Source organism: Ammodytes marinus, assembly GCF_949987685.1.
Source record: "Ammodytes marinus genome assembly, chromosome: 13".
Lineage (NCBI taxonomy): Eukaryota > Metazoa > Chordata > Actinopteri > Uranoscopiformes > Ammodytidae > Ammodytes > Ammodytes marinus.
In genome coordinates this window covers 26,122,724-26,146,258 of record NC_137217.1, presented here as the reverse complement: position 1 = coordinate 26,146,258, position 23,535 = coordinate 26,122,724, and the positions used below count along the sequence as shown (strand labels likewise).

The 23,535-nt window shown below is 40.6% G+C and overlaps 1 protein-coding gene across 1 annotated transcript; it reads left to right on the top strand.

Moving 5' to 3' along the window:
• Window positions 1-14,126: 14,126 nt before the first annotated feature.
• On the top strand, window positions 14,127-23,047 carry mag (myelin associated glycoprotein). Its single transcript, XM_080038895.1, has 11 exons — window positions 14,127-14,221; window positions 15,423-15,498; window positions 15,654-16,022; window positions 16,659-16,955; window positions 17,593-17,850; window positions 19,016-19,276; window positions 19,676-19,984; window positions 21,403-21,502; window positions 22,111-22,213; window positions 22,489-22,542; window positions 22,868-23,047. Exons 2-11 carry the CDS (start codon window positions 15,450-15,452, stop codon window positions 23,024-23,026), a joined length of 1,959 nt encoding a protein of 652 aa, XP_079895021.1. The 5' UTR covers window positions 14,127-14,221; window positions 15,423-15,449; the 3' UTR covers window positions 23,027-23,047.
• Window positions 23,048-23,535: the final 488 nt, after the last annotated feature.

Here is a 23,535-nt window from a genome sequence, read left to right as displayed (position 1 = left end):
CATGCCTATGTGTTGAACAATGGTACAGTTTCAGTCAACTGTCCTTTGCATTTTAGATTTAAACTTGTCAAAGAATATTAAAATATCTGTCTCAAATATGTATTCTCTTCCCAATACTGTATGTTTATATATCATCCACTCATATTGTATTTGTGATAATACTTATTTAATTTTTTTAAATTGGGTTGCACTTACTTTTACTTTATACTCTGGATGTATTACTGTACATAAGAAGCAGCTGCTTAGATTTTAGTGTTTGTCCCATGATGAAAATATTTCACTAAGTTTCTCCGTAGGAAAGAACATTAGCAAAAAAAGAATGCCAAGTAGTTCAAAAGTCAGAAAGGAAGTATTTATATTGGCGCTATATTGATTTTAGAAATCCCACAATCCTCTGATTCAGGTGTCTTGATTTCTGTCTTTCTCCCCGAGGCCATCTCTTCTTCACGCTGTTCGTCCTTCCTGATGTCAATCAACACCCTGGGCTTTCTCATACTAAAGGATGATTACAGTAACCGAGGTTGGCGCGAATCATATAACCACACATTGTCAGACTACATCAGACTGTAGCGACACCTAGCTGTGAGTGTATAAAAAATATTTTACTGAAAAGGAGTGCATTTTTTTCCTGGATGAAAATAGGTTGAAATTAAAATAAAAACAGAATACCCTTGACAATGCACTAAACATGACTTTTAACCAAGATATTTTGGTTATCTACACAGGTATACATGATTTCACTTTCACCATGGTATCCTAAACAGATGCCATGATGCTGTGTCCAGTATGTTAAAGAGTAATCTGAGATCTAAGGAATCTACCACATATAAACACACACTACACCAATGGCCATCTATTTTTATGATATCTGATTTTGATGTTTGTATGAAATATTTTTTTTACTGTAGGTTGGGGTAGCAGAGTGGGGTGGACACACAATAGCAGACTGTTGTATCAGTGAAATAGTTGTATTTAGTTTTATGTCTCTGGGTATAACCCTCTGAAAGACTCCTAAATGGTTCACAGTAACAACTTGAGGAGGTGTATCAGCCATTTAGTAGTAACACTCACATACAATTGGACTCACAACAAGTTTGGAAGGAGAAATTATCACAATCGTTTCCAACTATGTTTGATCCTACATTTCTCTAAGTGCCAGCCGACAACAGACTTGAAACCTTAAACACAATGTTTTTCAAAACATTTGGTAGTTTACACACCCAAACCGACATAACCCTCCTTGTATCACCATCATGGCTTTTTTTCCTCCAAATACAGAGATAGGGATGTGTTTGGCATTTGGCTGGTTTTACACTGTTCAAAGCTGAACACTATATCAATGTACCTGATGTAGCAGTAACAAATGGTGCTCATGTGAGATGCCAGTAGTGAAATCAAGTGGGTGATTTTTGTTGCGCTTTTATCTAGTGGAATATTTTGAACGTTGAATAATTCTGTAACGCCCCCAGATTGAGTTCACTAACAATGTTATTGTAATCATCATTTTCCCCACAACATCTCCCCATGGCAACGATTTTGTGATTAGGTTGAGGGTGAGATCATGGTCACGGTTAATACAATCACAAACGTTAAGCTCTGTTATTGGAAGCGAATGCATCCTTCATGGAAAAAATATCATGCAACCCTTTCGAACTTTATTCAGCAACCCTTATGAACCTCGGCAATGACTTTGGTGAGTATAATGTTTTAATGATAGAAAAGATGGCCAGAAATATAAAATGTTTTTTTTAACCACCAATGTGAATCTACCCCTCGAACACACACACACACACACACACACACACACACACACACACACACACACACACACACACCCCACCCCCCACCCCCATATCTGTATGCCAGAGACACAATCTGCTGACAGAGGGAGGAGGGAGAGTCGTAGAGAAAGCAAATGCCGAAGGAGAGAAGACGACTTTCTGAGCTCCTCACTGGCTTCAGATCAGCTGACACGGTAAGAGCTCTGCTACTCTCTCATCTAAAATTATAATGTATTACTTTGAAATTTTCCTCACATGTTTATCCTGCACACGCTGATGGGTTTTGCTTCACTCTGAGTCATAACTGTTCTCATTCGTGTTTAAATTCCAAATCTTAATTTATATTTTTATGCATCAGAATGGCATTGAGTTTATAATTGCAGTCACAGTTAGTTAACATCACCAAAGAAGCCAATATCTCACAGCAGTTTGTTGTATATCTGAAGTTAACAGATCCTTTACTCATAGTTTTATTATCATAGTATATCTACATTTAATGCTCTAACACGTTACAGGATTAAAGCCGGGAATGGTACACAGAAAATGATGAATGTGTTTCATTACCATGCATTATGTGCATACCTGTGTATTAGCTGGAAGACACTGGCTACAACAAACTTTGAATTCTTCCAATATTTTGTCCAACATTTGTGTAAACATTGGGTTTTTATATCTTTCTGGCAATGGCATATTCTCACATAATTGATATGTTAAAAAAAACTGTCTTCTTAGCCATGTTAACTTGTAATTTCATGTAAATACATGGCAGTCACTGCTCTCATTCCTTGAGATGTCTTCGGTGTCTGTCAATTCACTGTCATTGGAGGAATACCAATGACATCCAAACACATTAACACTTCTTTTCTGAGCGTTCCATTTCTACAAAATGGTTTTCAATAATTGTAGTGTCTTTAATGGAAAGGGCTCGAGAAAATGTTTTCAAAAAATGACCTGCATATTAAACATTCTCCAAATCCCCATTGACAGTTGGAGCGCAATATGGGAATTTAGGCCAAGTAGGACAATTTTGAGATTATTGGCACTTTAGGGAATAACATTCCCTTGTAACACACAGACAGCAGCCTGTCAGGGCTCTGGACATACAGTCCTCAATTGGGTCAATACACCGAATTGAAATATACTTTGTATTTAAATTTGAACCAATTACTTTTACGCATATGGACAAGAAGATTAAAAAAGTCTTATCCAAATTAGGTTTAAAACCTGCTGTTAGTAATGTGGTTCCATATAGTTCTGCATGTTCAATAAATGACCAAAATGGCAAATGATTTAGGCAAACACCGCCTGGGCAGAGTGATAAAAACACAAAATGCAATAGTTTCTAGCTGCTTTGCAAATGGCTGTCGTCCACTGATCTGTCCAGGAGAGTGGACAGAGGGACAATGGATCCATTCTCAGTGTGTTGTTCTGTCACCCATCTCTGTCCAGCACAATCCCTACAACACCGTCACCCACCCACATAGCCTTTCTGCCCCACACCACACTCTCCTTGTCTGTACCACAATACTGTAAAAGCATGCTTGTATGTGTTTACAATATGTTGACTGGTGTGTGTGTTCACTGTTAGTGCAGCAACAAGCATTGTGTCCACCTGTTGCAACAGAAAATACATTTCATATGTCTGTAGATTTGAAAGTTGGATAGCATCACTTTATACCCAGCGTCCCCAAACAGTGACACATTTCTCAGTTGAACATATTTTTAGCGTGTTATCCAGATGCTTTATGTTTGAAACAGGATTTGGTCAAGATAGCAAGCTAAAATAAACCATGTGTCTCAAACTCATGAACTAAACTTAACAGCCCTGTGCCTGTGCTGATTGATAATGCATTTTTAATATATTTTACCATCCACACATGTAAGGCAGAGTTATGCTAGTATTGCGTGGTACCACAGTACTCTGTGCACTAATGAGAATGATAAAAGGTGTCATTGGATCAGGCCAAACAGGTGCAACAAATCCTACAGCAGACTGATGGACCTGCCAATAAAACCCAATTTGTTTGTCTAATCAGCCAAAACAATTCAAATTGTGTGGGTTTATCATAGCTGCCTGGGGCCTTTTAAAGGTTGTATCAGCTTTAATAGTAGGGTTATTTTCTCTATTGATTAAACAACACAGTTGTGTGTAATATGGTTAAAACCAAATCAGTGGAACACAAGACAATAACAACTTTCTCTTGACCACATCTCTGGTAAAGTCAGGCGCTTTGTATAACCAACGACCCACGTTGTTTTCAGGACTATAAAGATTAAGTGCGTGCTTGAAATGAATTTGTTTGTGACATGTTTTCCGACCATGTCTTCAAGCAAAAGTGGGTACGGCGGCTCCCCACAACCACAAGGCAAAGGGACTTGATGGGAGATAATTGTTCAAATGGGGATAACAGCATGTGTTTGTTTTGCCTGTCTTTCCTTGAAGGCATGTGTGGTGGTGAACTCCTTGGTTCACACTCAAGGTCCTTAAAATAATCCCTAAAAGGAAAAAAGAATAGAGGTAGAATGAAGTTCAAACCCCATTTCTCACCTCCGTACAAATGTCCAATCCCAACGTTACGTGGGAGTTAAAATTGAATAGCTTACATTGAAAAGTAAAATTACTTTTTAAACGGTACTTGACCAGATTGCTCAATAGTAAATCGCAAAGGTTTATTAATCATGGCAGAGTCTTTATGATAGAAGTGTTGTGTTGAGACCAAGTAAGACGGCGCAGTAATCAAATATTGCTATCAAAAACCAAATATGTATCAAGTATATTCAGTCAGGGGCAGGCTTGATTATTGATTAGTGAAAAAATAAAATGTAATAGATTTTTAATAACAGCAGTCTTCTCCTAAGGTCTGCTCTTATATGGGATCCATCATTCTTAGTTTCAGCCCGCCCTTTCATCGCGAATGTCTTGGCTCACAAAACTCGATCGGACTGGTCCAACTTGCTAAAAGCCACAAGAGTTACAGCCGAGTAAAAAAAGGTCAAACAAGAGACAGAAACAATCGAGCGAGAGGGGCAGAGAAAAGGGGATTGTTGTGATTAAAAGACAATTATCTGTGCACATCGACTTCCCAGTGTTGTGCGGTGTCAGGCTCGAGCTGAGCTGTTCTGTCCCAGAAGGCCTCGGGAGAGACAATGGCTACTGTGTCAGGAGTGAGGAGGGGCATGCGTTAACAAGTCTTGGGGTTTCATGACACTGTCACACAGCACCATGCAACTAGTGAGAATACTCTGTAACGCCACATTTAGGCTTAATCATGTGTTGTGTTCTTAGTAATGGCTGTAGTAGGAAGGATGGTTTGGATTGTTGATAGAGGCAGACTTATTAGTTTGATGTACAATAGGTTTACCACACCCAAACGACAATGTGGTCAAGTTGTCTCACCTTACATGCTTTTGGCGACCGACATTATTAGAAAAATCCCAATAACGTAACTTCAATTTAGTAACACAGATTAACTTCAGATTTCTGTTGCTTGGTGAATATGTGTTTAATGTGAGGTGGGGCCAAGGAGACTCAAAATCAACCGGTTCTACAGACTGTCTAGATGAAAACAGAATAGATGTTTTTAGCGGCAGCTTCAGAGTGACCTCAGTTCACTGTGTAGTTCAAGGACATCAAGGAGGAGTCTGTAGCATCTTAGATCAGAGGGGCACTGTGGAGATGTTTCTCGAACACAGTGTTTGTGTTCCTGCCACTGCTTTACAGTAAGGTGATGTGAAGCCCAGTAGTCCAGTATTATAGGTTCTAAGGTCAAGAGTATAAACCTAAAACATTATTTAAGTGTAGGATATCTTGACTTTTGAAGCTATGGGAACAAAAAATACAATGACAGATTCTTTTTGAAACGAGTCAGTCACGTTTGACAGAAGTGTTTCATGAAGTTAACCACTGAATTTGTATGAAACACAGATGTTTGCACCATCAAAAATGGCAGCATTCTATAACCAAACACTTTTATCCGGCTAATAACAACATGTGTGTTCCATAATGAAATCATCATAGATTATATATCAATAGCACTAATTTCAAGTACATGTCTCAACAGAGATATTGTAATTACGAGATCCAAACATCAACATCAAAGTCGTAGACACAGTACGACTGGGGAACTGTCATTTTTCTCTGACACCGCTGATATAACTGAGAATATGGAAGTGTCAAACAAACATGGACGCCTCATTTAGCTTAAGGTCTGTCAATCAAGGTAGTTAAACCCAAATGCAATTGATATTGTGCTGTATTATCAACAAATAGTGTTTTTGATCCTCACCTCTACCTTCCATCCCATATGACACAGTATAAGAGCAGGTGATGCTGTTTTAGTTGGTGATGTTTTGCAGTCTGCTATACAACATGTATCTGGTATATAATTGGACAAGGCTCGTTAATTAAATAGGAGTGATGGTATTGCTATAATGAGGTGTGACATTGAACTCAGCAGCTTGGTGGTGGAGCCAAAGGTGTGACTTAAGAATAATATTTTTAGAAAGTGCTCAAGTTGTTTATTCTTGCCCCCAGACGTACACCTGTTCCCATGTGTTTCCATCAATCAGCTTGCAAATCCATCATATTAGTTATTTTCTTGTCAAACTTTAATTGTTGTTATGAAATGTAACTTCTAGTGGTGCCACACGTCAATTCATCTGGGGACTTTTTTCAACAATAAATAACAACAACAATATTGTGCGAGTTGATTTATGTTTGGTAGTGATATGATTGGAAAAAGGCCCTGTCAGATGGCTGGCGGCTGGGAAACCACATCTCAACGTCATGGTCTGAAAAGCAGATTTGTGGTCACTGTGGTGATTCATGAAAAAACACCGTTGCGGTAGTTTTTTCCTCTAGCCTCTGAAGCATTGTCTTAGCCATTTACACTCTGTGACAGGTATGACCACAAGACATACACAGGCATTTAGACTTCATGACCACTTTCCCTACACATAACACATCCATCACATCACATTTAAAACAAATTCAAATATGCCCAGTTCCTTCCAAACTAAAATGGCTGTGTTGGAATAAGAAAGGCTTGGAGCTCAAAGCCTCACCCATTAGTGTTGGGACCAAGGGGGAACAGTGTGGCCCTTTGTGGCCCCCGTGTGAATTTATGAATGGCTGATACTCGGGGCGAAGCCTTTAGAACAATGCTGCTACACTGAAGGAGTGATTTTCATACGGGAGGGGCGCTGGATGGTGATGGTGATGGTGATGATGGTGGCGGTGGTGACGATGGGGAGGGCAGTTTATTCCCCACCGTTGGGGCTTGGTACAGAGAGTGGCGAGAGGTCTAGCTGGCAACAACGCTTTGCATGCGAGTGTCAGAGGGAAAGCTGCTGGGACTGCTCATACAGGAGCTGCTGAACGCTTGGAGGCAGGTCACGGTCACCTAAGGAAAGGTGAGCAGCAGCACTGTTAACTTTTGTATGTCATTGGGCGCTTTTTGAATTGGATACTTTTTAACAAGAGGGGATGTAAATTAGAGTTGATAGGTGAGGACACATAGATATGTATAACATATCTATCTATCTATCTATCTATCTATCTATCTATCTATCTATCTATCTATCTATCTATCTATCTATCTATCTATCTATCTATCTATCTATCTATCTATCTATCTATCTATCTATCTATCTATCTATCTATCTATCTATCTATCTATCTATCTATCTAACAGCATATATTCAGGATGAGAATGTGCTCGTTTGCGTGAGCGTTCAAAGCTGTGGTGATGAGTGATGGAGGGAAATGATTGAGAGTTGGATGAGTCACAAGTTAGACTGAGTTAGGTAATGAATGTGTGCATGAGTGAACGTGAAACACATGCACACATGATTGAGCCAGTGTGTTTTCTGTGCAGTGTTGGCGGGGGACGCTAAAAAGCCCAGTTAATTATTACTGGATAGATTTCGCCTCCTGTACCATTAACGCTGAACTTCTCCTCCAATTAAGCGTATTACCACATCTAAACCGACATCTGATGCTGGCCTCTGATTACACAGCCAACAAAGGCGGTTTTACACTGAATTTAACAGTGGTCTGCATTATTCAAACAAGTGAAAATATGTTTTCTTCAATTCAACTTTACAGTCTTGCAGCTCTACAAAGACAAAAAAAAGGATAAACACCAGAATAGTGATGATGGATCTATCATTTTATTTCTCAATATTGGCCGTATTGGTACATTTTTAACTAAATGCACTTAAAGTGCAAAAAGCATAATCCTTTAAGTTAAGGTTAAATCACATCAATGGTTTGCCAGAATTGGTGGACGTGTGTAGCCGTTTTCTACATCTAGTTAGACTTTCAGTGTGAGATTTAAGGGGATTTTTTAAGCTTTCAATCATAATGTGTTGAGTTTTTGTAATGTAAAAGTGCAACTATTTGCTATTCTTCAAAATTTTGCCAAATAAGACTGGTGGGGATGGTAGGACAGATACTTGCAAATTTATATTCACTCGGCCGGCCTGGGACAGCGAGTCAAGCGAGCCAAACTTTATTTGTGTGTGTAGCTGAACAGGTGACGGCTCGGTTTGTCGCCCCCTTTTGTTCAAAGCGGAAGTGAGAAGGCTCTAATGAGAGAGGAGGCGTGGGGCTCACCATCTGCCCACTAGGCTGGGGATTGCCAGAGTCACCGGCTTTGCCAGGTAGAAAAGATGGACCTGCCAACTGAAGCTTACTATATATTAGCATGGTCACTTCAGTTATCTTGGCAGAGTGTAAAATGGAAAATGCACAAATATACATATCTACCCTAAAGGTACTACCTTTAATACAAACTTGTAGGCATGGAGTGAGACACAGAACATTACAAATACCAAAATACACTCTTGACATCCGTAGCTCATAGTTTCCTAGATATACCTCAGATAATAACAGAGGGGAAACTTCATTCTGACAGCAGTAGAAGTAAGTAAAACAGATGCAAAGTATAAATAAAAACAATTAGAAAATACTACAGATATTATGACGTGAAAAAATACAACTATATGTGATTTATGCACCTTATATACACTTCAAAGCACCTTCTGTAAGAGGCAAGCAGTGCTTTTAATTTAATTTTATTTTATTTGAGTCCGGTCTGAATCTTTTTTTATTCCAGCACTCTGCAGAACCTATAGGACAGAATGTGTGACTGGTTATTGGCATGTTTCCGTGTTTATGTTTTATCTTGTATGAGTGTGTGTGTGTGTGTGTGTGTGTGTGTGTGTGTGTGTGTGTGTGTGCTCATCGCAGCTCAGCGCACCATGTGTGGGAGGGGGAGCAGTCATGTTTTAAGACCATCTGCTCCTCTGAGTATTTTAGTGGGGGCCTTAGCTTGTGCTGGACCAACGCACGTCACAGGCAAACAGCAAAGCGCAAGCTGTGAGCAGGCCTGTTCCGGAAAAATTCCTCCAGTTTCTCCCTGGCACAATGGGCAGTGTTCTACATACAAGGTTCCCATTCTTTTTCCTCTGTGTCCAAGAGCCACGGTGAAGCTCTTGTACACGGGCCACAGACGATATTCACAATGAAAATGTTCTTCTTGGCACAGTCGATTGTTTGTGAGAGCCTTTTGGTTTGTGTGAGCAATTGCAATAATGTAAAATTACTCATAAAAGGTGTCGCGGCCTGATTTAGCAGAGATGATTGTTCAGATAGCATCTGTATCCCTGGAGCGTGATGTGGAATAAGTAATCATGTTTAGATTTGATTGCCTCGGATAGTCAGAGTGGGGGTTCAGCACCAGCCAGCAAAAAGATCAGATAAAGACAAACATGGACTGATGTACTTTTAGATTACATATCTTCAAGCCTTAATTCCGCTAGACTCTGTGTTTTGGCTTATTCCAATTTTCAACATGATATTCTTTGCCCTTTCTTCTTTCCTTTTTGATTCTTTCTTTGTTGATAAAAGACCACAGAAACAAACCTGTCAAGATTTCTGTTTAAATGGACTCATTCAAGATTTGTCCTCACACATTTATTGTACACATACTGTATACTTCACCTGTTGTTGTGTATTTGATGTTTTTGCATTGAATATTGTTTATGTATTGTTGTTTTTCCTTTGAATTTGCTTTGAACTCGACATCATTGTAAATTAGGGTCACCCCTCAATTGGTCTCTCGAGGATAAATAAAAGTTAAATGAAAAATGAAATATACAGAGACCACAGTCCCAGCAGGACAATGAAGTAGGCAGAGCTTACAAAAGAGTTGCAGAGGAAGGTCACATAGCTTCACCCCCCACACTGAGGAGTGTGTTGGCATGCCTTATGCTGCATGTGTGTGTGTGTGTGTGTGTGTGTGTGTGTGTGTGTGTAGGGGGGGTATGGCATGCCACGCATTCGTTTGAACACGGTTCCAGCGCGTCAATGCATCATTCCCCATTTCAGCTCTTCTCCAGACTGTTTACGGAGGGATTCCCTTGAGGGTTATCCATGGCTCGGTTGATGCCATCATTTGGCTGGTGGCCTGAAGCCTTTTAGACACAGTGACTCACCCTACATGTAACAATGAGAGTGGGGGTGGGGGGGAAAGAGTGTCACTTGGAAAGACAAGTTGCCTTTGTTACTTTTCTATGTAAACTAGGTGGACCTATGAGTGGATCCATGCTTGTGCTCGCCGCCTACAAACATTCTTCAGCGGGGAAAATATTATATCTGCATACGGCTGGAAAGATCAATTCTCCATGCCCCGAAGCCTTTATTTTGCATGAATGTAATTCAAATTCATCCGGATAGGACTTCAGATTCAAACACTTTCTTGAGTCTCATTGTGGGATTGAGACACTTTTAGGTGGTGATTTTAAACAGATAAACCTTTCAAAGATCACACTCTGTATCAAACTAATGCAAACCTGCAATTTGCATAACCACTTTCATCTCACAAGTTCTATATTCCTCCTACTCACCTTACGCTCTAATGCAGCTTTACTCAACGTGATATTGAGTCATCATTCCTTCACCAGGCAACATTTTTCCAAGTGTCTTGGAAAGCACTAGCATTAGGAGGTTCAGCCAATGTCAACATGGTTTATGCTTTGACCTCAGAGGGAAGTATGATCAATGTCCAGAGTTCAAGGCATTGAAACACAAGGGGGCAGCTTAGGGAAATGGGAACAGCTGAAAAGGAATGCCGAGTGGGCCAAAGAACAGCTCCAAAAATGTCTGAACGCATATTCATAGCTGCCCACGACACATGTAAACCAGTACAGCTCACACACAGACTCCTTCTCTTCCCCTTGTCTCTCTCTCACATCTCCCTCTTCCTCTCCTTTCCCATAGAATAAGACTTCTCGGATTCAGAGCAAGGTGACCAGCTCAGGGAGAGCAAGAACAACGGGAAGACGTAGAAGACGTACAAGAGACAGCCAGGACTGAGAGGGAGCAGGAGCCTGGCGCTGAGGCTGGTATGAGGCAAGTGTTTTGTGTGCGTGTCGCGTGTGTGTAAGTGTGCACACGTATGCTGTGTGCTCTGTGCCAGCCGTTTGTCTGCTCCGTCAATGAGCTCGTTGTTGTTGGGGTTGGTGGTGGTGTCAGTGGCCCTGCCTGGCCGTCCGGCTCTATTCTCTCCTGCCACTGCTGCACAGCCTCTCTGCCTGGACACTCTCGCCCGGCTCTTGGCCTTTTGTTGTAGTGCAGATGGTGGAGCTTGACGCAACATTGGAGAAAAAGTTAAGATTGTCACAGCCAACAGTGTGGCATTATGGGCCAAGACGTCTTGAAATGCGACTCCTTTCAATCTGGAATGTAGGGCTGTCCCCGACAAAGAATTTACATAGTCGAATCTGATTGGTCGAATGTTGCCTAATAGTCGACTAAAAGTTGAATCATGTTTTTTTTTCTGCTTATTGATCCATATTTGGTTTTGAGACATAGGCTTTAATTTTTTTCCAAACAAGACAACCAATTTGTCTTCTTGACTTGGCATAAGAATGTATTGTATTGCTGCCATGATGATTTATTCACACACACTAAGGAGATTGATCAGATATTTTCACATTTCTATTAAGAGTATAGGCTATAATAGGCTGATATCTATATCATAATCGGCAATGTATCGTGATTTATTGTGAGAAACCAAGCAATACATTTTTTTTTATAATAGCAATATATCAAATGAAAACTTAAGGGTTTGCACTCATAGAGGACATTATCACCTGAACTTGCAGCTCTTTTTGGCTTTGTGGAGCTTGATATTCAATTTCAGCTCATTGTGTAGCTTTCTGGCCCATATCTTCACTGTATCAGTTCCCCTCTCACCGCTCTCCTTACATAGTTTTTGGCTGCAGCAGGCAGTTGTTTTCTGGAGCTAAGCTCAGCTGCTCCGCAACACACAGCAGACAGGCACCATAAAAGACTAGCTGGTCAACCTAGAGGAGACATTAAGTAGCTAAAGAGCCGGATATTTCCCTTGGGAGTTTGTAGAGAATGACTAAGCCAGGTGGCCAGAAACACGACTCCAATTGAATTATATTGTTGCTCTGTACCTACGAGACAACTTTTTGCTAATAAGTTTGCTATATCCACTTTAAAGGTGATGATATGTTAATGTTGATTTGACAAGTTGTGTCCGCTGCCCCCAAGTGGCCGAATAAAAAAATAAATAGTGATTGTCGGTTTAAAGAAGAGTGGCAAATTAGAAAGTAAAAGGTAGCCAAGTAAACTTCCTTTTGGTGTTCCAATATCTATGAGTTTGTGACTGTTTGGCCGTGGCACTGCATGATGACTGATGAGCAGCATGGCTTATCTTGCAATGTTGATCAAATATTACTTTTCACTCCTCTCTGTCAACAAGGCTAATTTTGTTCATGGATTATCTGGGGAATGTTGAGATGTGTTGATCACGAAGCTCTACAACACAATCCACTCCGAGGCCCGCCATCTGCACACACCGGCTGCTTCAGCATGAGGCTAAATCCTCTGCTCCCACTTCTGCATGCATTCATTCTGCATCCACTTCACAAGTAACAGTCTTCATGATTATAGTGTACATTTGATTCATACGGCAGTCATAAATTCCCTTCAAAACAAGGAAATGAAAAAGGCAAAAGCCAGTTAGTATGTTAAAAATGTGAATATAAACCAAGCACTCATAAATAGTGTATAAAGCAATGACATTACATTACATTGATTATTACAGTTTTTATTTTATGCAGCTGTTATTAACAGCCCCAATGGATTAGAATTCAGTCATCAGCCTGCGTACATTTGATTCTACAACAGAGCAAAAATCATTGTTTGAAATGTGTAGAGCATTCAAACGTGTGTTAATGAACAACCTTAAACGTATCACAGTAAGCAGTTAAAGCTACCGGTAAGTGGAAGACTACAACTAATAACGAAACATTTGTTGGAGAGATTCGTGACATTATTAGGTATTGAGTTCTCGGAATACAGTGTAATGTGTGGCGGTATATTAGTCATATGTGTAAACAGATTAGTTATCATATTCAATTGTTCCAAATGTGTCTCATTAGTTTACTGGCATTACTAGTTGAATTTAATCTGAAAGTACAATTATAAATGGCTATGTATTATATTATGCATTCAACATTTGGTGAAAAGATTCAAGATCAACCTTACCTTCTACTTCACTTAGCTTTGAGAAGATTACATAAAATTACCAATATTATTGACATTGCCACATTAAAATATTGTTGAATCCTGGCTGATAGTGATTTATGTGGTCACTGTTTAACAGCAATTGAAAGTTGATTAAAATACTCACTTAATTGACAACGGCTAAGACTTAAATATTATATTGATAGTGAGAATAGATATTCCAGACTATGAACAGATAAAGACCACGACACAGGAAGCCACACTTTGTAGTTTAATGCAGATATCAAGGAAGCAAAAACATATGTAATGCTGTTGTGATACTCAATGATTTATGTGCCTTTTCTTGTGCAGGTTTGCAGACATTCTTAATAAATGCAGTGGCATTTCTCTACATATGTTGCCATGGCTGAGTATTGTTCTTGGTCCCTCCTTACCTCCAGATGTATTTGTAGCACTGCACACAGATAGTATCAGTAAGCTTCTGAACTGATGACATGATGTGTTTATATACTATCTATGGTGGTGACTGGAGTCTGGCATTGTGTCAAAGCTCAGCGAACAGTGAGTGTCATTCACTGGAGGGGTCTTACGTACAGCGACCGTAGTGAGTGACTCTACTGAGGGGCAGCAAACAGGTGCTGACTGACGCTGAGTTAGTGTGATTTCACTGCGCCTCTGTGTGTGCGAGTGAGGAGACTTGGAGTGATGTCATCGCCTGATGATGCTGATGTCACTAGCTAACTTTTTTTTTTCTTTTTTTTTCTCACAGAGAAGAAGGCTGTCAAGCTGTCTGGGTGTGAGTGAACACCCTCTAGTGGAGCTGCTGACCAGCTGTCCTGCAGAGCTTCTGTCTGTTTCTAACCATCACAGTTTCAAGGTGAATCCCTAGTCATAGTTTTTCTTTTGGATAGTAACAAGCCTTGATCAAATCAATTTGGTTTTTATTTGTGTAAGAAAGACTCAACACAATAACCTTAACTTAGTACAACTCCATTAACTTGTTTTTATTGCCTAGGCACAAACATAAACTGCTTTTCATTACATACATAGGCCCTAATTAAATTGGTACCTCTCTGGTTCCCAAAATAAGTTCCTAGAAACAAAGCTACTGCTGCCCCCGAAATTCAAATGGGGATGGGTACAAATTGTTCATTTTAGCTTTAATATTAACTATCATATCTGATTCCCATCTCATTAAAGAGCACAATGAATTTCACTTTCTTCACCATTCATAACACTAATTTGACATATTTTATTTTATTTTGTTTATTTAACAGTGCAACTTGCAATATGTCTGTCATATGGTCCATTTATCTAGTACAAACAATGTGCATTTCTTTTTTATAAAAGAGTATTATGTGTAAACAGATACAACTCTATTTTTAATCCTTACTTATTCTGTTAATACTATAGTCAAGAAAAACAGATTCAAACCATCAAAGGCTGAGATAATGCTATTCTGCCTGTTGATGTTAAGTTATTGCCAGGGGGGAAACTGTTGCATAAAGCTGTTTTCTTAGATTTTACGTCATCAAGTCATGGCAGCAGTGTTATATCCATTTTCTTTCATCTAGAGCATGAAATGACGAATACTGATACAAGGATGTTTGTTTAAAACCTATGAAATTGGAATTGCTGCTGAAACTGTTTCCATTTGCAAATGAACTCAGAGGAAGAAAGAGATATCTCTGTTGTAATGTTAACATTGCCTAACTCCAACTTCGGTAACCAAAGCTTCATGAAAAAAAAGGACTTTATTTTCTGGCAGGAGACTGCCTTTGGAAATTGTGAAACAATTTTAAACTCAAAAATGTCTAGCTGTAAAAGTTCAAACTTTGTTGTTTTTTGTATGTTTTTTTGTTAGTAATTTGGGCACCATGCTATACTCAACACTTAGATACCATACTGTTAAATCTCAGAAGCATTTTAGCGTATCTGTGTGATTCTTAGGGGTGGATTCAGTGTATGAGTCACACAGCAGCACCCACGGTGTAAACAAAACATTTAATGTTTTTTTTTTCTTTTTTTCCTTCTTGATGATGCATGTGCTACAACTAAAACAATATTATTTGTTCCAGAGGTATATGGTCCAGCGTTGAGCCAAAATGATGTGGTGTTTGCAGCTGCTCCTACCACTGCTGATGATCATCAATGGTAATACATTCCTGTACCTTTTCCTTTAATAGTAGCATGCATAATCCTCCGTCATACCTTGTAATAATTTCTACGTAGGCAGTGATCTGATACACCTACAGGGAACCTTTCTGTAATCCGATTTCACCCAACGTCTGTGTTTGATCTTCCCTCAGATGCCAGTAGCCAGTGGAACGTTTGGGTACCTCGGGACATCTCGGCCATGACAAACTCCTGCGTGGTCATTCCGTGCACCTTCATGTATCCGTCCGGCATCCGGCCGTACCGTGGCGTTCACGGTATCTGGTACTTCGGCCAACCGTACCCTCAACTCTTCCCTCCTGTTGTGTTCAAGACCCGCACGGACGTCGTTCACGAGAGTTACAAGGGCCGCACCAAGCTGCTGGGAGACCTGCACCAGAGGAACTGCACTTTGCTCATCAACAACATCGCCTCAGAGCATTCGGGGAGATACTACTTCCGCGCCGACCTCGGTGGAGCCAACATGTATACGTTCCCGGACTACGCTGAGCTCAAAGTTCTGGGTAATTCACTGAACAGAATGGAATAGACACAGAATGTACACAGAAAAACCGAGAAGCAAAACATATATGAAATCAGTTCATAGCTAGTAGTAGAATAATAGATGCAGTCATTTTCCTTCCTTTAAACACTTCGACACAAAGGGTGAATTCATTAGACCAAGTAAAGAACAATCATCATGTTTTAATGAATTGTTTAGTGATAACAATTGTCTAACATGAATGAGCAAATCTGTTAATCTTTCCTTTGAAGTTAGATAGCTCAGTTCCTATTCTCATGAGAAGACAGAACAAGAAAGTAGAAAAATGAATTGAAATTCAAATTGTGTAGTGTGTTGTTTACTAGCAGACCATAGCATTTATAATTTGGGATAACCTTGCCTTCACAGCTTTTCTGCTTTTCTTTCTTATTTCCATTATCTTTTTTATTTATTTAATGTTATTGTTTTAAATGTCTAAGCTGAGTAATATTTTAGTTTCCTGCTTAACCTTGAGCAGGATCTCGCTATAAAAAAAACTCAGTTTTCATGCAGTTTTCATTCAATACAATTTCTCTTACATAATATTAATAAATAAATAAATAATCATAATAATAATATAAAAATAACCCACTAATGTCTTTGTATTCCTGTCCATCAGATCAACCCAACATTGACGTCCCAGAGGAGATTGTCAGTGATGAGAGTCTGGAGCTGACGTGCTACGCTCCGGACAACTGCCCCGACATGACTCCAGAGATCCAGTGGATGTACACCGACTACCTGCCCGACCCAGAGTTCAGCTCCGACTACCTGGAGGAGAGCAACACAGCAGTCCTCTCCAGCACCCTCACCTTCACACCCAGACCCATGCACAACGGCCAGCTGCTGGGCTGCAGGGTCTACTACCCCAATACCACACAGGTCTATGAGAGGCTCATCTCACTGGACATCAAGTGTAAGTGTAAAACGCACCAACATGTAATGAGAAGGCTTCTTCAACTCCTTATCCATAGTCTTAAAGGGTACAGAAGAGTATTAAGGCCAGAGGAGAGATGTAAAATTATTCTTATGCACTTTGAGAGAATTGACCAAATGACAGGAATAAAGTAGGACCGTCAAGATAACATTTTAAAAACACTGTTGAGAATGAATTAGACTGTTAAAGACTGCGGTATAAAGTCAGCGAGATATTGAGAGATTTCGAACAACTGCAATCTCTGTGTATTAGTCACGTTTTGCTCATTGTTTTTCAACCTTCATCTTGACATTTCTACGTTATTCAAGAAATTTCGTCTTTTCTTGAAGTGCATGTTGAAAAAAAAACCTTCCTATGTTTCTCTCACTTGTCTTTGACATAAATATATCAAGCACATTTCTTTTGTGAGTCACTGACAATGACTCAAAGGTTGCCCACTCTTCAGCGTATCCTCTTACGTGTTAAAACCATGCGTGCATAATTTTGCATCCTACATTTTACAGACTGAATCATATGTTGCTAAATCTGTTTCAGCTGGAAAGATCAACCCTTCTTTCTTTTTTTTTAAAGATGCATTTCTCGGACATTACATTTTCCCTCTTACTTTCCCTCCCAGATGCTCCACGGTCTGTGTGGGTCAACGTGTCCTCGGAGGTGATGGAGGGCAGCTCTGTGATGCTGCACTGCGAGGTGGACAGTAACCCTTATTCCAAGATCTCCTGGATGTTTGGAGACCAGGAGCTACTGTGGGACACGGCGTCCAACGTCTCCCTCTCCCTGGACGATTTGACGCCTGCCCAAGAGGGAATCTACACCTGCGTGGGGGACAATGGCTACGGCACCATGAACACTTCGCTGTACTTGGCTGTCAAGTGTAAGTCTCTGAGACAGACAGCAGTTGTGTTCCGGTTCAAAGATGCAACTGTGCATACTTTATACAGTTAGAAAGATATTACATTAAAATATAATATATAAAGATATTATAAATCTCAATGGGTTCTCCTGGTTAGATAAGGGTTGTAATAATAAATAAATATCAAATACTCACCCCCTGTAGGATTACAATGTGGCTTTTCAAAAGTTTGAAGCTTGCAAAGAACAAAAGAAAAGAAACTCTATCAATACATTCATAGAAACCTCTCAAAATGACCCCTCTAGCTGTTGTTGATACCTGTGCTCAGTATTTCCTAAGCTATCTTTGCTTCACCAATAAATCAATATGTACTGCTGAGCTTCAGAGCCGCAAGGAGGCAATTGTGGAACAATAAAGGACTGTATTGGGCAATGTTGTGGAAGAACCAGAGCTGTGTCCCAAATCCATACAACAAACTAATAGCATCATAAATCAATGCACTTTTTCTGTGTTGTGCATGCACCGAGTGGCACAAGAAATAATACCACTGTGACCTTAGAATGCCACTGCCAATTCAATTTCACTACAAGAACTAAAGCAAGAATCTAAAGGTGTACTACAAAAAAACACAGAAACAGTTCTCCCTGATCAACATGACGTGGACTTAGTATGCACTATGCACACTGACATCTTTACGTTTTCCTTGTGTGAACACAATATGTATTCGAGTTTAACAGCTTCTCATGGATGCTTTGAACTTTCTTTTAAGCAGTTAGTAACGTGAGTAGGTTTGAGGAGTTGTGTGTTTTGAATGCCAGAAATCTGACAAAACATTTGTATTTATGCTTTATGGCCCTCAACTTTACTGATTTGGTTGGTTGACTTTCACTGCCTTCATAGAGTCTTTTTTGTCCAAAATGTCTGAAAACCCTTGATACATTACCTGCCTGTCCTCAAATGTATGTTAATGTTGCTCAACTACAAGTGATGCATATCACCTCAAAAGCTGATAATATGTCAGTGTTGTGTTCACAAGCTGTTTACGCTGCCCCTTACTGGCCAAAATAATTATTGCAGATTTAACATTGTGTATCAATCTTTGTGTGCATGATATTTTCCATTCATTCTCCAAATCTGGATAGGAAAGAAATTTGAAAAAAAAAAAATATCTTATATTTTATTGCAGACCCTCCCCGGGAGCCCATGGTAAACGAGTCTCTGACGGTACAAGAGGGAGCCTCCATTGCCCTGCACTGTAGCACCCTGGGCAGCCCGGCTCCTACCCTCACCTGGCTGAAGGATGGAGAGCTGGTGGGCACCATCACAGCCGATGAGCTGTCAGTGCTGGAGATCATAGAGATCACACCGCATGGAGACGGACAGTACCGCTGCCTGGCTGAGAACGAGCACGGCAGAGCCAGCAGCTCCCTCAATATCACTGTTGAGTGTGAGTACTTCACTGTCCTGCATTTCACCCAACAGTAGTGTATATCATTGGATAGTAAGCATTTTTAAAGTTGCCGTTACTATTACTATTTTAAATCAAGCAATATGATACACTTCCAGAATCCCTCCAAAAAAAAAGTTAGTTTACAAAACATATTTCCTTTACATTTAATTTTTAATATTAAATAATTATTTAATTGTAAAAAAAGACAGAACTAAGACTAGAATATGTATCCAATTCTCCTGTGAGGAAAGTTTGTTTATTCATTATATGAGAATATACCTTAAAATGTTTACTCCTCTGACACACCCATAGTTACATAGTGCACCTTTAACATACACCAATATGAAGCATGATGCCTTTATTGTAGCTCTTTACTCTGCTGCCTTCCATTGATAGATGCACCGGTCCTCTTGGAGGAGTCAAAGTGCACGGTGGTGAGGGAGGGCGTCCAGTGTGTCTGCATGGCCACAGGAAACCCTGAACCCATCATCGAGTTCTACCTGCCGGACCAGAACATCACCATCAACGAAACAGACGGACGCTACAACTTCTACACTCACACAGACGGACACACCTCCACGGGGATGATCAAGCTGCGGGAGAAAGGCGATCGGGTTGACAACGGCGGCCCTGCCGTCAACGTCCACTGCAGCATCTCCAACATGTACGGAAGAGAGAGCATACACCTGGAGCTACAGCAGGAGAGTGAGTACTGACTGATTCTTTACTTTAAATTCTTGTGGTCATTTTCTCCCTCTGTCTCTTATTTGTCCTGTTTCTAATGGTACGGTCCATCCCTATTTAACGTAAGTGAAAAAAAAAACATAGGGGAGAACGGGGTAATTTGTCACATGGGTTGGATGTCACATTCGTTATATCTCGCCACCAGAGCGCGCTAGCTCTGAAATGTTGATATAAAAAAGGCCCAGAATTGGGATCAGAGGTCACATACATAGACTTCCTTGGAGGAAGACAGCTGCATTTCAGGTGAGAGGATGTTTTGTGTTTTTCATGTCAAATTCAAAATATTTTGCTTCTCAGTATTTTTCTTTTAGGCTTTTACACAATGGGTTTATAACAAAACACTTGTTACCCTCAGACAGTGTGAAGGGTAAACTATAGTTTAGATTGTGGTTAGCAAGCTAATTAGTTGTCAGATGGTTGTTGGCCTTGATGCTAGCAAGAAATTCAAGTCGGGGTTGGTCGTCAAATTTTTTGGGGGGTTGGTTGTCACATGTTATCTCAAGGCTGCAGCCAGAAAAGGAACCCAATAACGAAAGAAATTGTCAAGCTGTATCCTCACTGACACCCCAGAGAAGGAAAGAATAGAGCAGGAAAAGGCAGCTAGCAAGCAAAAGAAAAAAGAGCAACAAAATCAAAACATTCCAGTGCATCCCAAACTAGACCAGCTGCCAAGGCTACAGAACGTTATGTAGGCCTATTTGTCAACTTGACAATGCAATTAAACATTCAAATTTGGTTCTGCCTCCTTGCCTTCTTTTAAAGATTTTTCCCATTAAGATAACATTGTGACAAACAACCCCATAGTGTGTGACAACCGACCCCTTGATGGGGTTGGTTGTCACAATGTGTCAGAGTGTCTTTGATGGTAAATTACTTCTTCATTACAATAAGTTGGAAAAAAAGAGAGACACACATTTCTAGCCAACACCTTAAGCTTCAATTTAATGTAGGAATGGCTATTGACAGATGTTTTGGTGATGAGCAATTCTCACTAGAGTAAAAAGTGTGCCTACTTACCCCGTTCTCCCCTACTGTATAAGAAAACATATCAGAGTACTGGAATACCAGGTTTTAATATTCAGACTTCCTTACAATGTAGCATCCTTGTTAGCTTTTCACTTTGCCCCTACTTCGTGCAAACTTTTCAGACCAATCTCCAGTGGGATTATAATAGTAGTGGGTTTTTTTTCAAACTATCCCTTTATTTTCGGTAGTCTACAATATAGAGGTTTAAGATTATGTTTCCTCTTCCCTATGCCACTTGTCTTCTTGTTGGCTTGGTGCAACTTTTTTTCTATGTGTATTTCAATATGTTTACCTATAAGTTAAGTCATATGTCCTCATTTTTATTAGTGATCACTTTTCTATTCTTTTTACAGAAAAGTACATGATGGCAGTAATAGTTGGCACAATTGGCGGAGTGGCGGTCATAGCTTTCATCATCGCAGCAGTGAGATACGTTGGCCACAACAACAAGAAGTGAGTATAAATGACAAACTAATGGAGAGGGCGATGCGAGGCAGAATAAGTAATTTTCCTCACTGAGCATTTTCTGAAAATCCAAGGAAACACTTAAGCCTTGTCATCCATTCTAAAACACATTGATGCACATTGTATATGAGTGAATGTGGGTTTGATGTGGACGTGAGAACCATTTCTCCAGAGCAATTTCAGTTTATTTGCCAGGACAAGTCCCTGTTGAAATCGTTGGAGATCCACATTGGGTTAGCAAGCTGGACTAACCTTATATTTTGCAGGCACAATTCCCTGCTCTGACACTGCTTTTGTATCCTTGACCTGCTACGCTAAATACAACCCAGGTAGCCCTCTTAACCAAGGTGCTTTATTTTTGCCTCAAGGCATATTTGGACCCCTAAATTTGCAAGCTTTTTCTGGCAAATCACCCCTGAAGTGGGTGTGAGCTCAGCGACTAAACCCATACAATAACCACGTCACTCACAGCCACAGTTGTCCTCCAGCATAACCTTACAGAGCTTGTTGTTTTAAAATGGATGCCCAGGCTTGGCGTGTCACCCTGCGTTAGTGGCAGTCGAGACCGAGTCTGATTATGTGACTCCGTCCCCCAGAGAGAATGGCAATGGCAACCCTATACAGGACGTGGTCCTGGAGAACCCCGCTTTGTACTACAGCGCAGTCAAGAAGGACAAACAAAATCTGAGGAAGAAAGTGGTGAGACATGCCAATGTCAATGATTATGATTATGATGGAGGATGGGTTGGATGACCAATCTCAAATTGTTTGGGGTTATAGTTCTGTGTAATGCAACACGTTGTAAAATATGAGACCCCATTTTGACCTCTGAAAATGAGGTGATAGAAGGAATCTCTCCCCACTGGCAGTCCAGTACCTCCAACCTTGACCTTACCAAACACTGTTTTTCTCTTGCTTTCATCGCTTCTCTGCATTTGTTCTGTCTGTTTTTCTCTCCCCTAACTCCTGCACAGCTTAAGACAGAGCTACTGGGCTCAAAGTTTAACTCCATTCTAGAGGAGACTACGGTAAGGTTCCTAAACAAATCCCCATTAAAAAACACACAAGCCTCAGTGACAGATGCATCTCCTCGCATATCAGCTTCTGTGTTCTGTACTCTGCCGTTTGTTTTCCTGAAGCTTTCCTTTTGTTCTGGATGGCTGCCTCATTGCTAACACAACCTGCCAGACTAACAAGGAAACATCTCAATCTCCTTGTCAGTTGTCGCCCAGTAACCTTTAACATCTATTCTTTACGGTGTCTGTCACGCTCTACTGTCATGTGAGATGTCACCGGCACCTTGCCTAGTGATGTGATGTGATGTGTGCCGCTGATCGGTCATTCTGTCCGCAGGGAGAAGACGGGGATTATCCACCTGTGGGCTCTATGGCAGGACTGGAGAGGCAAGAGCTGAATTACGCTGCCTTGGAGTTTATCGGGGCCAGGCCCAGGGAGGGGGCTTCGGGGAGGGGGGATGACGGCAGCAACTACACGGAAATCAAAGCCAAATGAATCGCGATCCTTCCCTGATCCCTCGGCTATGCGAGACGCAGTGGCAGCCCCGACACACCCTCCGCCCCATAAACAGTGCGATAACTCCCTTTCATCTACCGGATTTCCCCTGCATAAGATGACTCCCTCTTTCTCATTTCCTCAGTTTTAACGTACCACTCGATGCCAGTACTTCCCCCCTCCCTCATGCTGCCCCTCCTCCACGGGACGCCCCTTCACACGCCATCATTTGGGAAAACTGGTACTTTTTTGGGGTCAAAGCCTGACCCCCTGGACAATGTAAAATACATGATTTAAATGTCCAGCCTCAGTTGTAGTACATGGGCTATAAAGCATTCAGTGTTAACCAGCAACCATGTTTCTGTTGCTTTCTCCATGTTCTTCGTTGCGATAGTTGATGTTATTGTCGAACGACAGACGTCTGACATCTTTGCTCTTCATCTGTCTCTTGTAACTGTCACTGTGTCTGCTGCCAGTCGAAGCATCAGGGCAAGGAGTAACTGTGCTTT

What these genes read in the sequence shown, in the direction of transcription:
- mag (XM_080038895.1), top strand. Translation starts at nt 15,450, where the DNA reads ATGATGTGGTGTTTGCAGCTGCTCCTACCACTGCTGATGATCATCAAT. An exon ending in CATCTCACTGGACATCAAGT is followed by an intron (nt 16,956 to 17,592) that starts GTAAGTGTAAAA and finishes TTTCCCTCCCAG; the next exon opens with ATGCTCCACGGTCTGTGTGG. An exon ending in CCATTCTAGAGGAGACTACG is followed by an intron (nt 22,543 to 22,867) that starts GTAAGGTTCCTA and finishes TTCTGTCCGCAG; the next exon opens with GGAGAAGACGGGGATTATCC.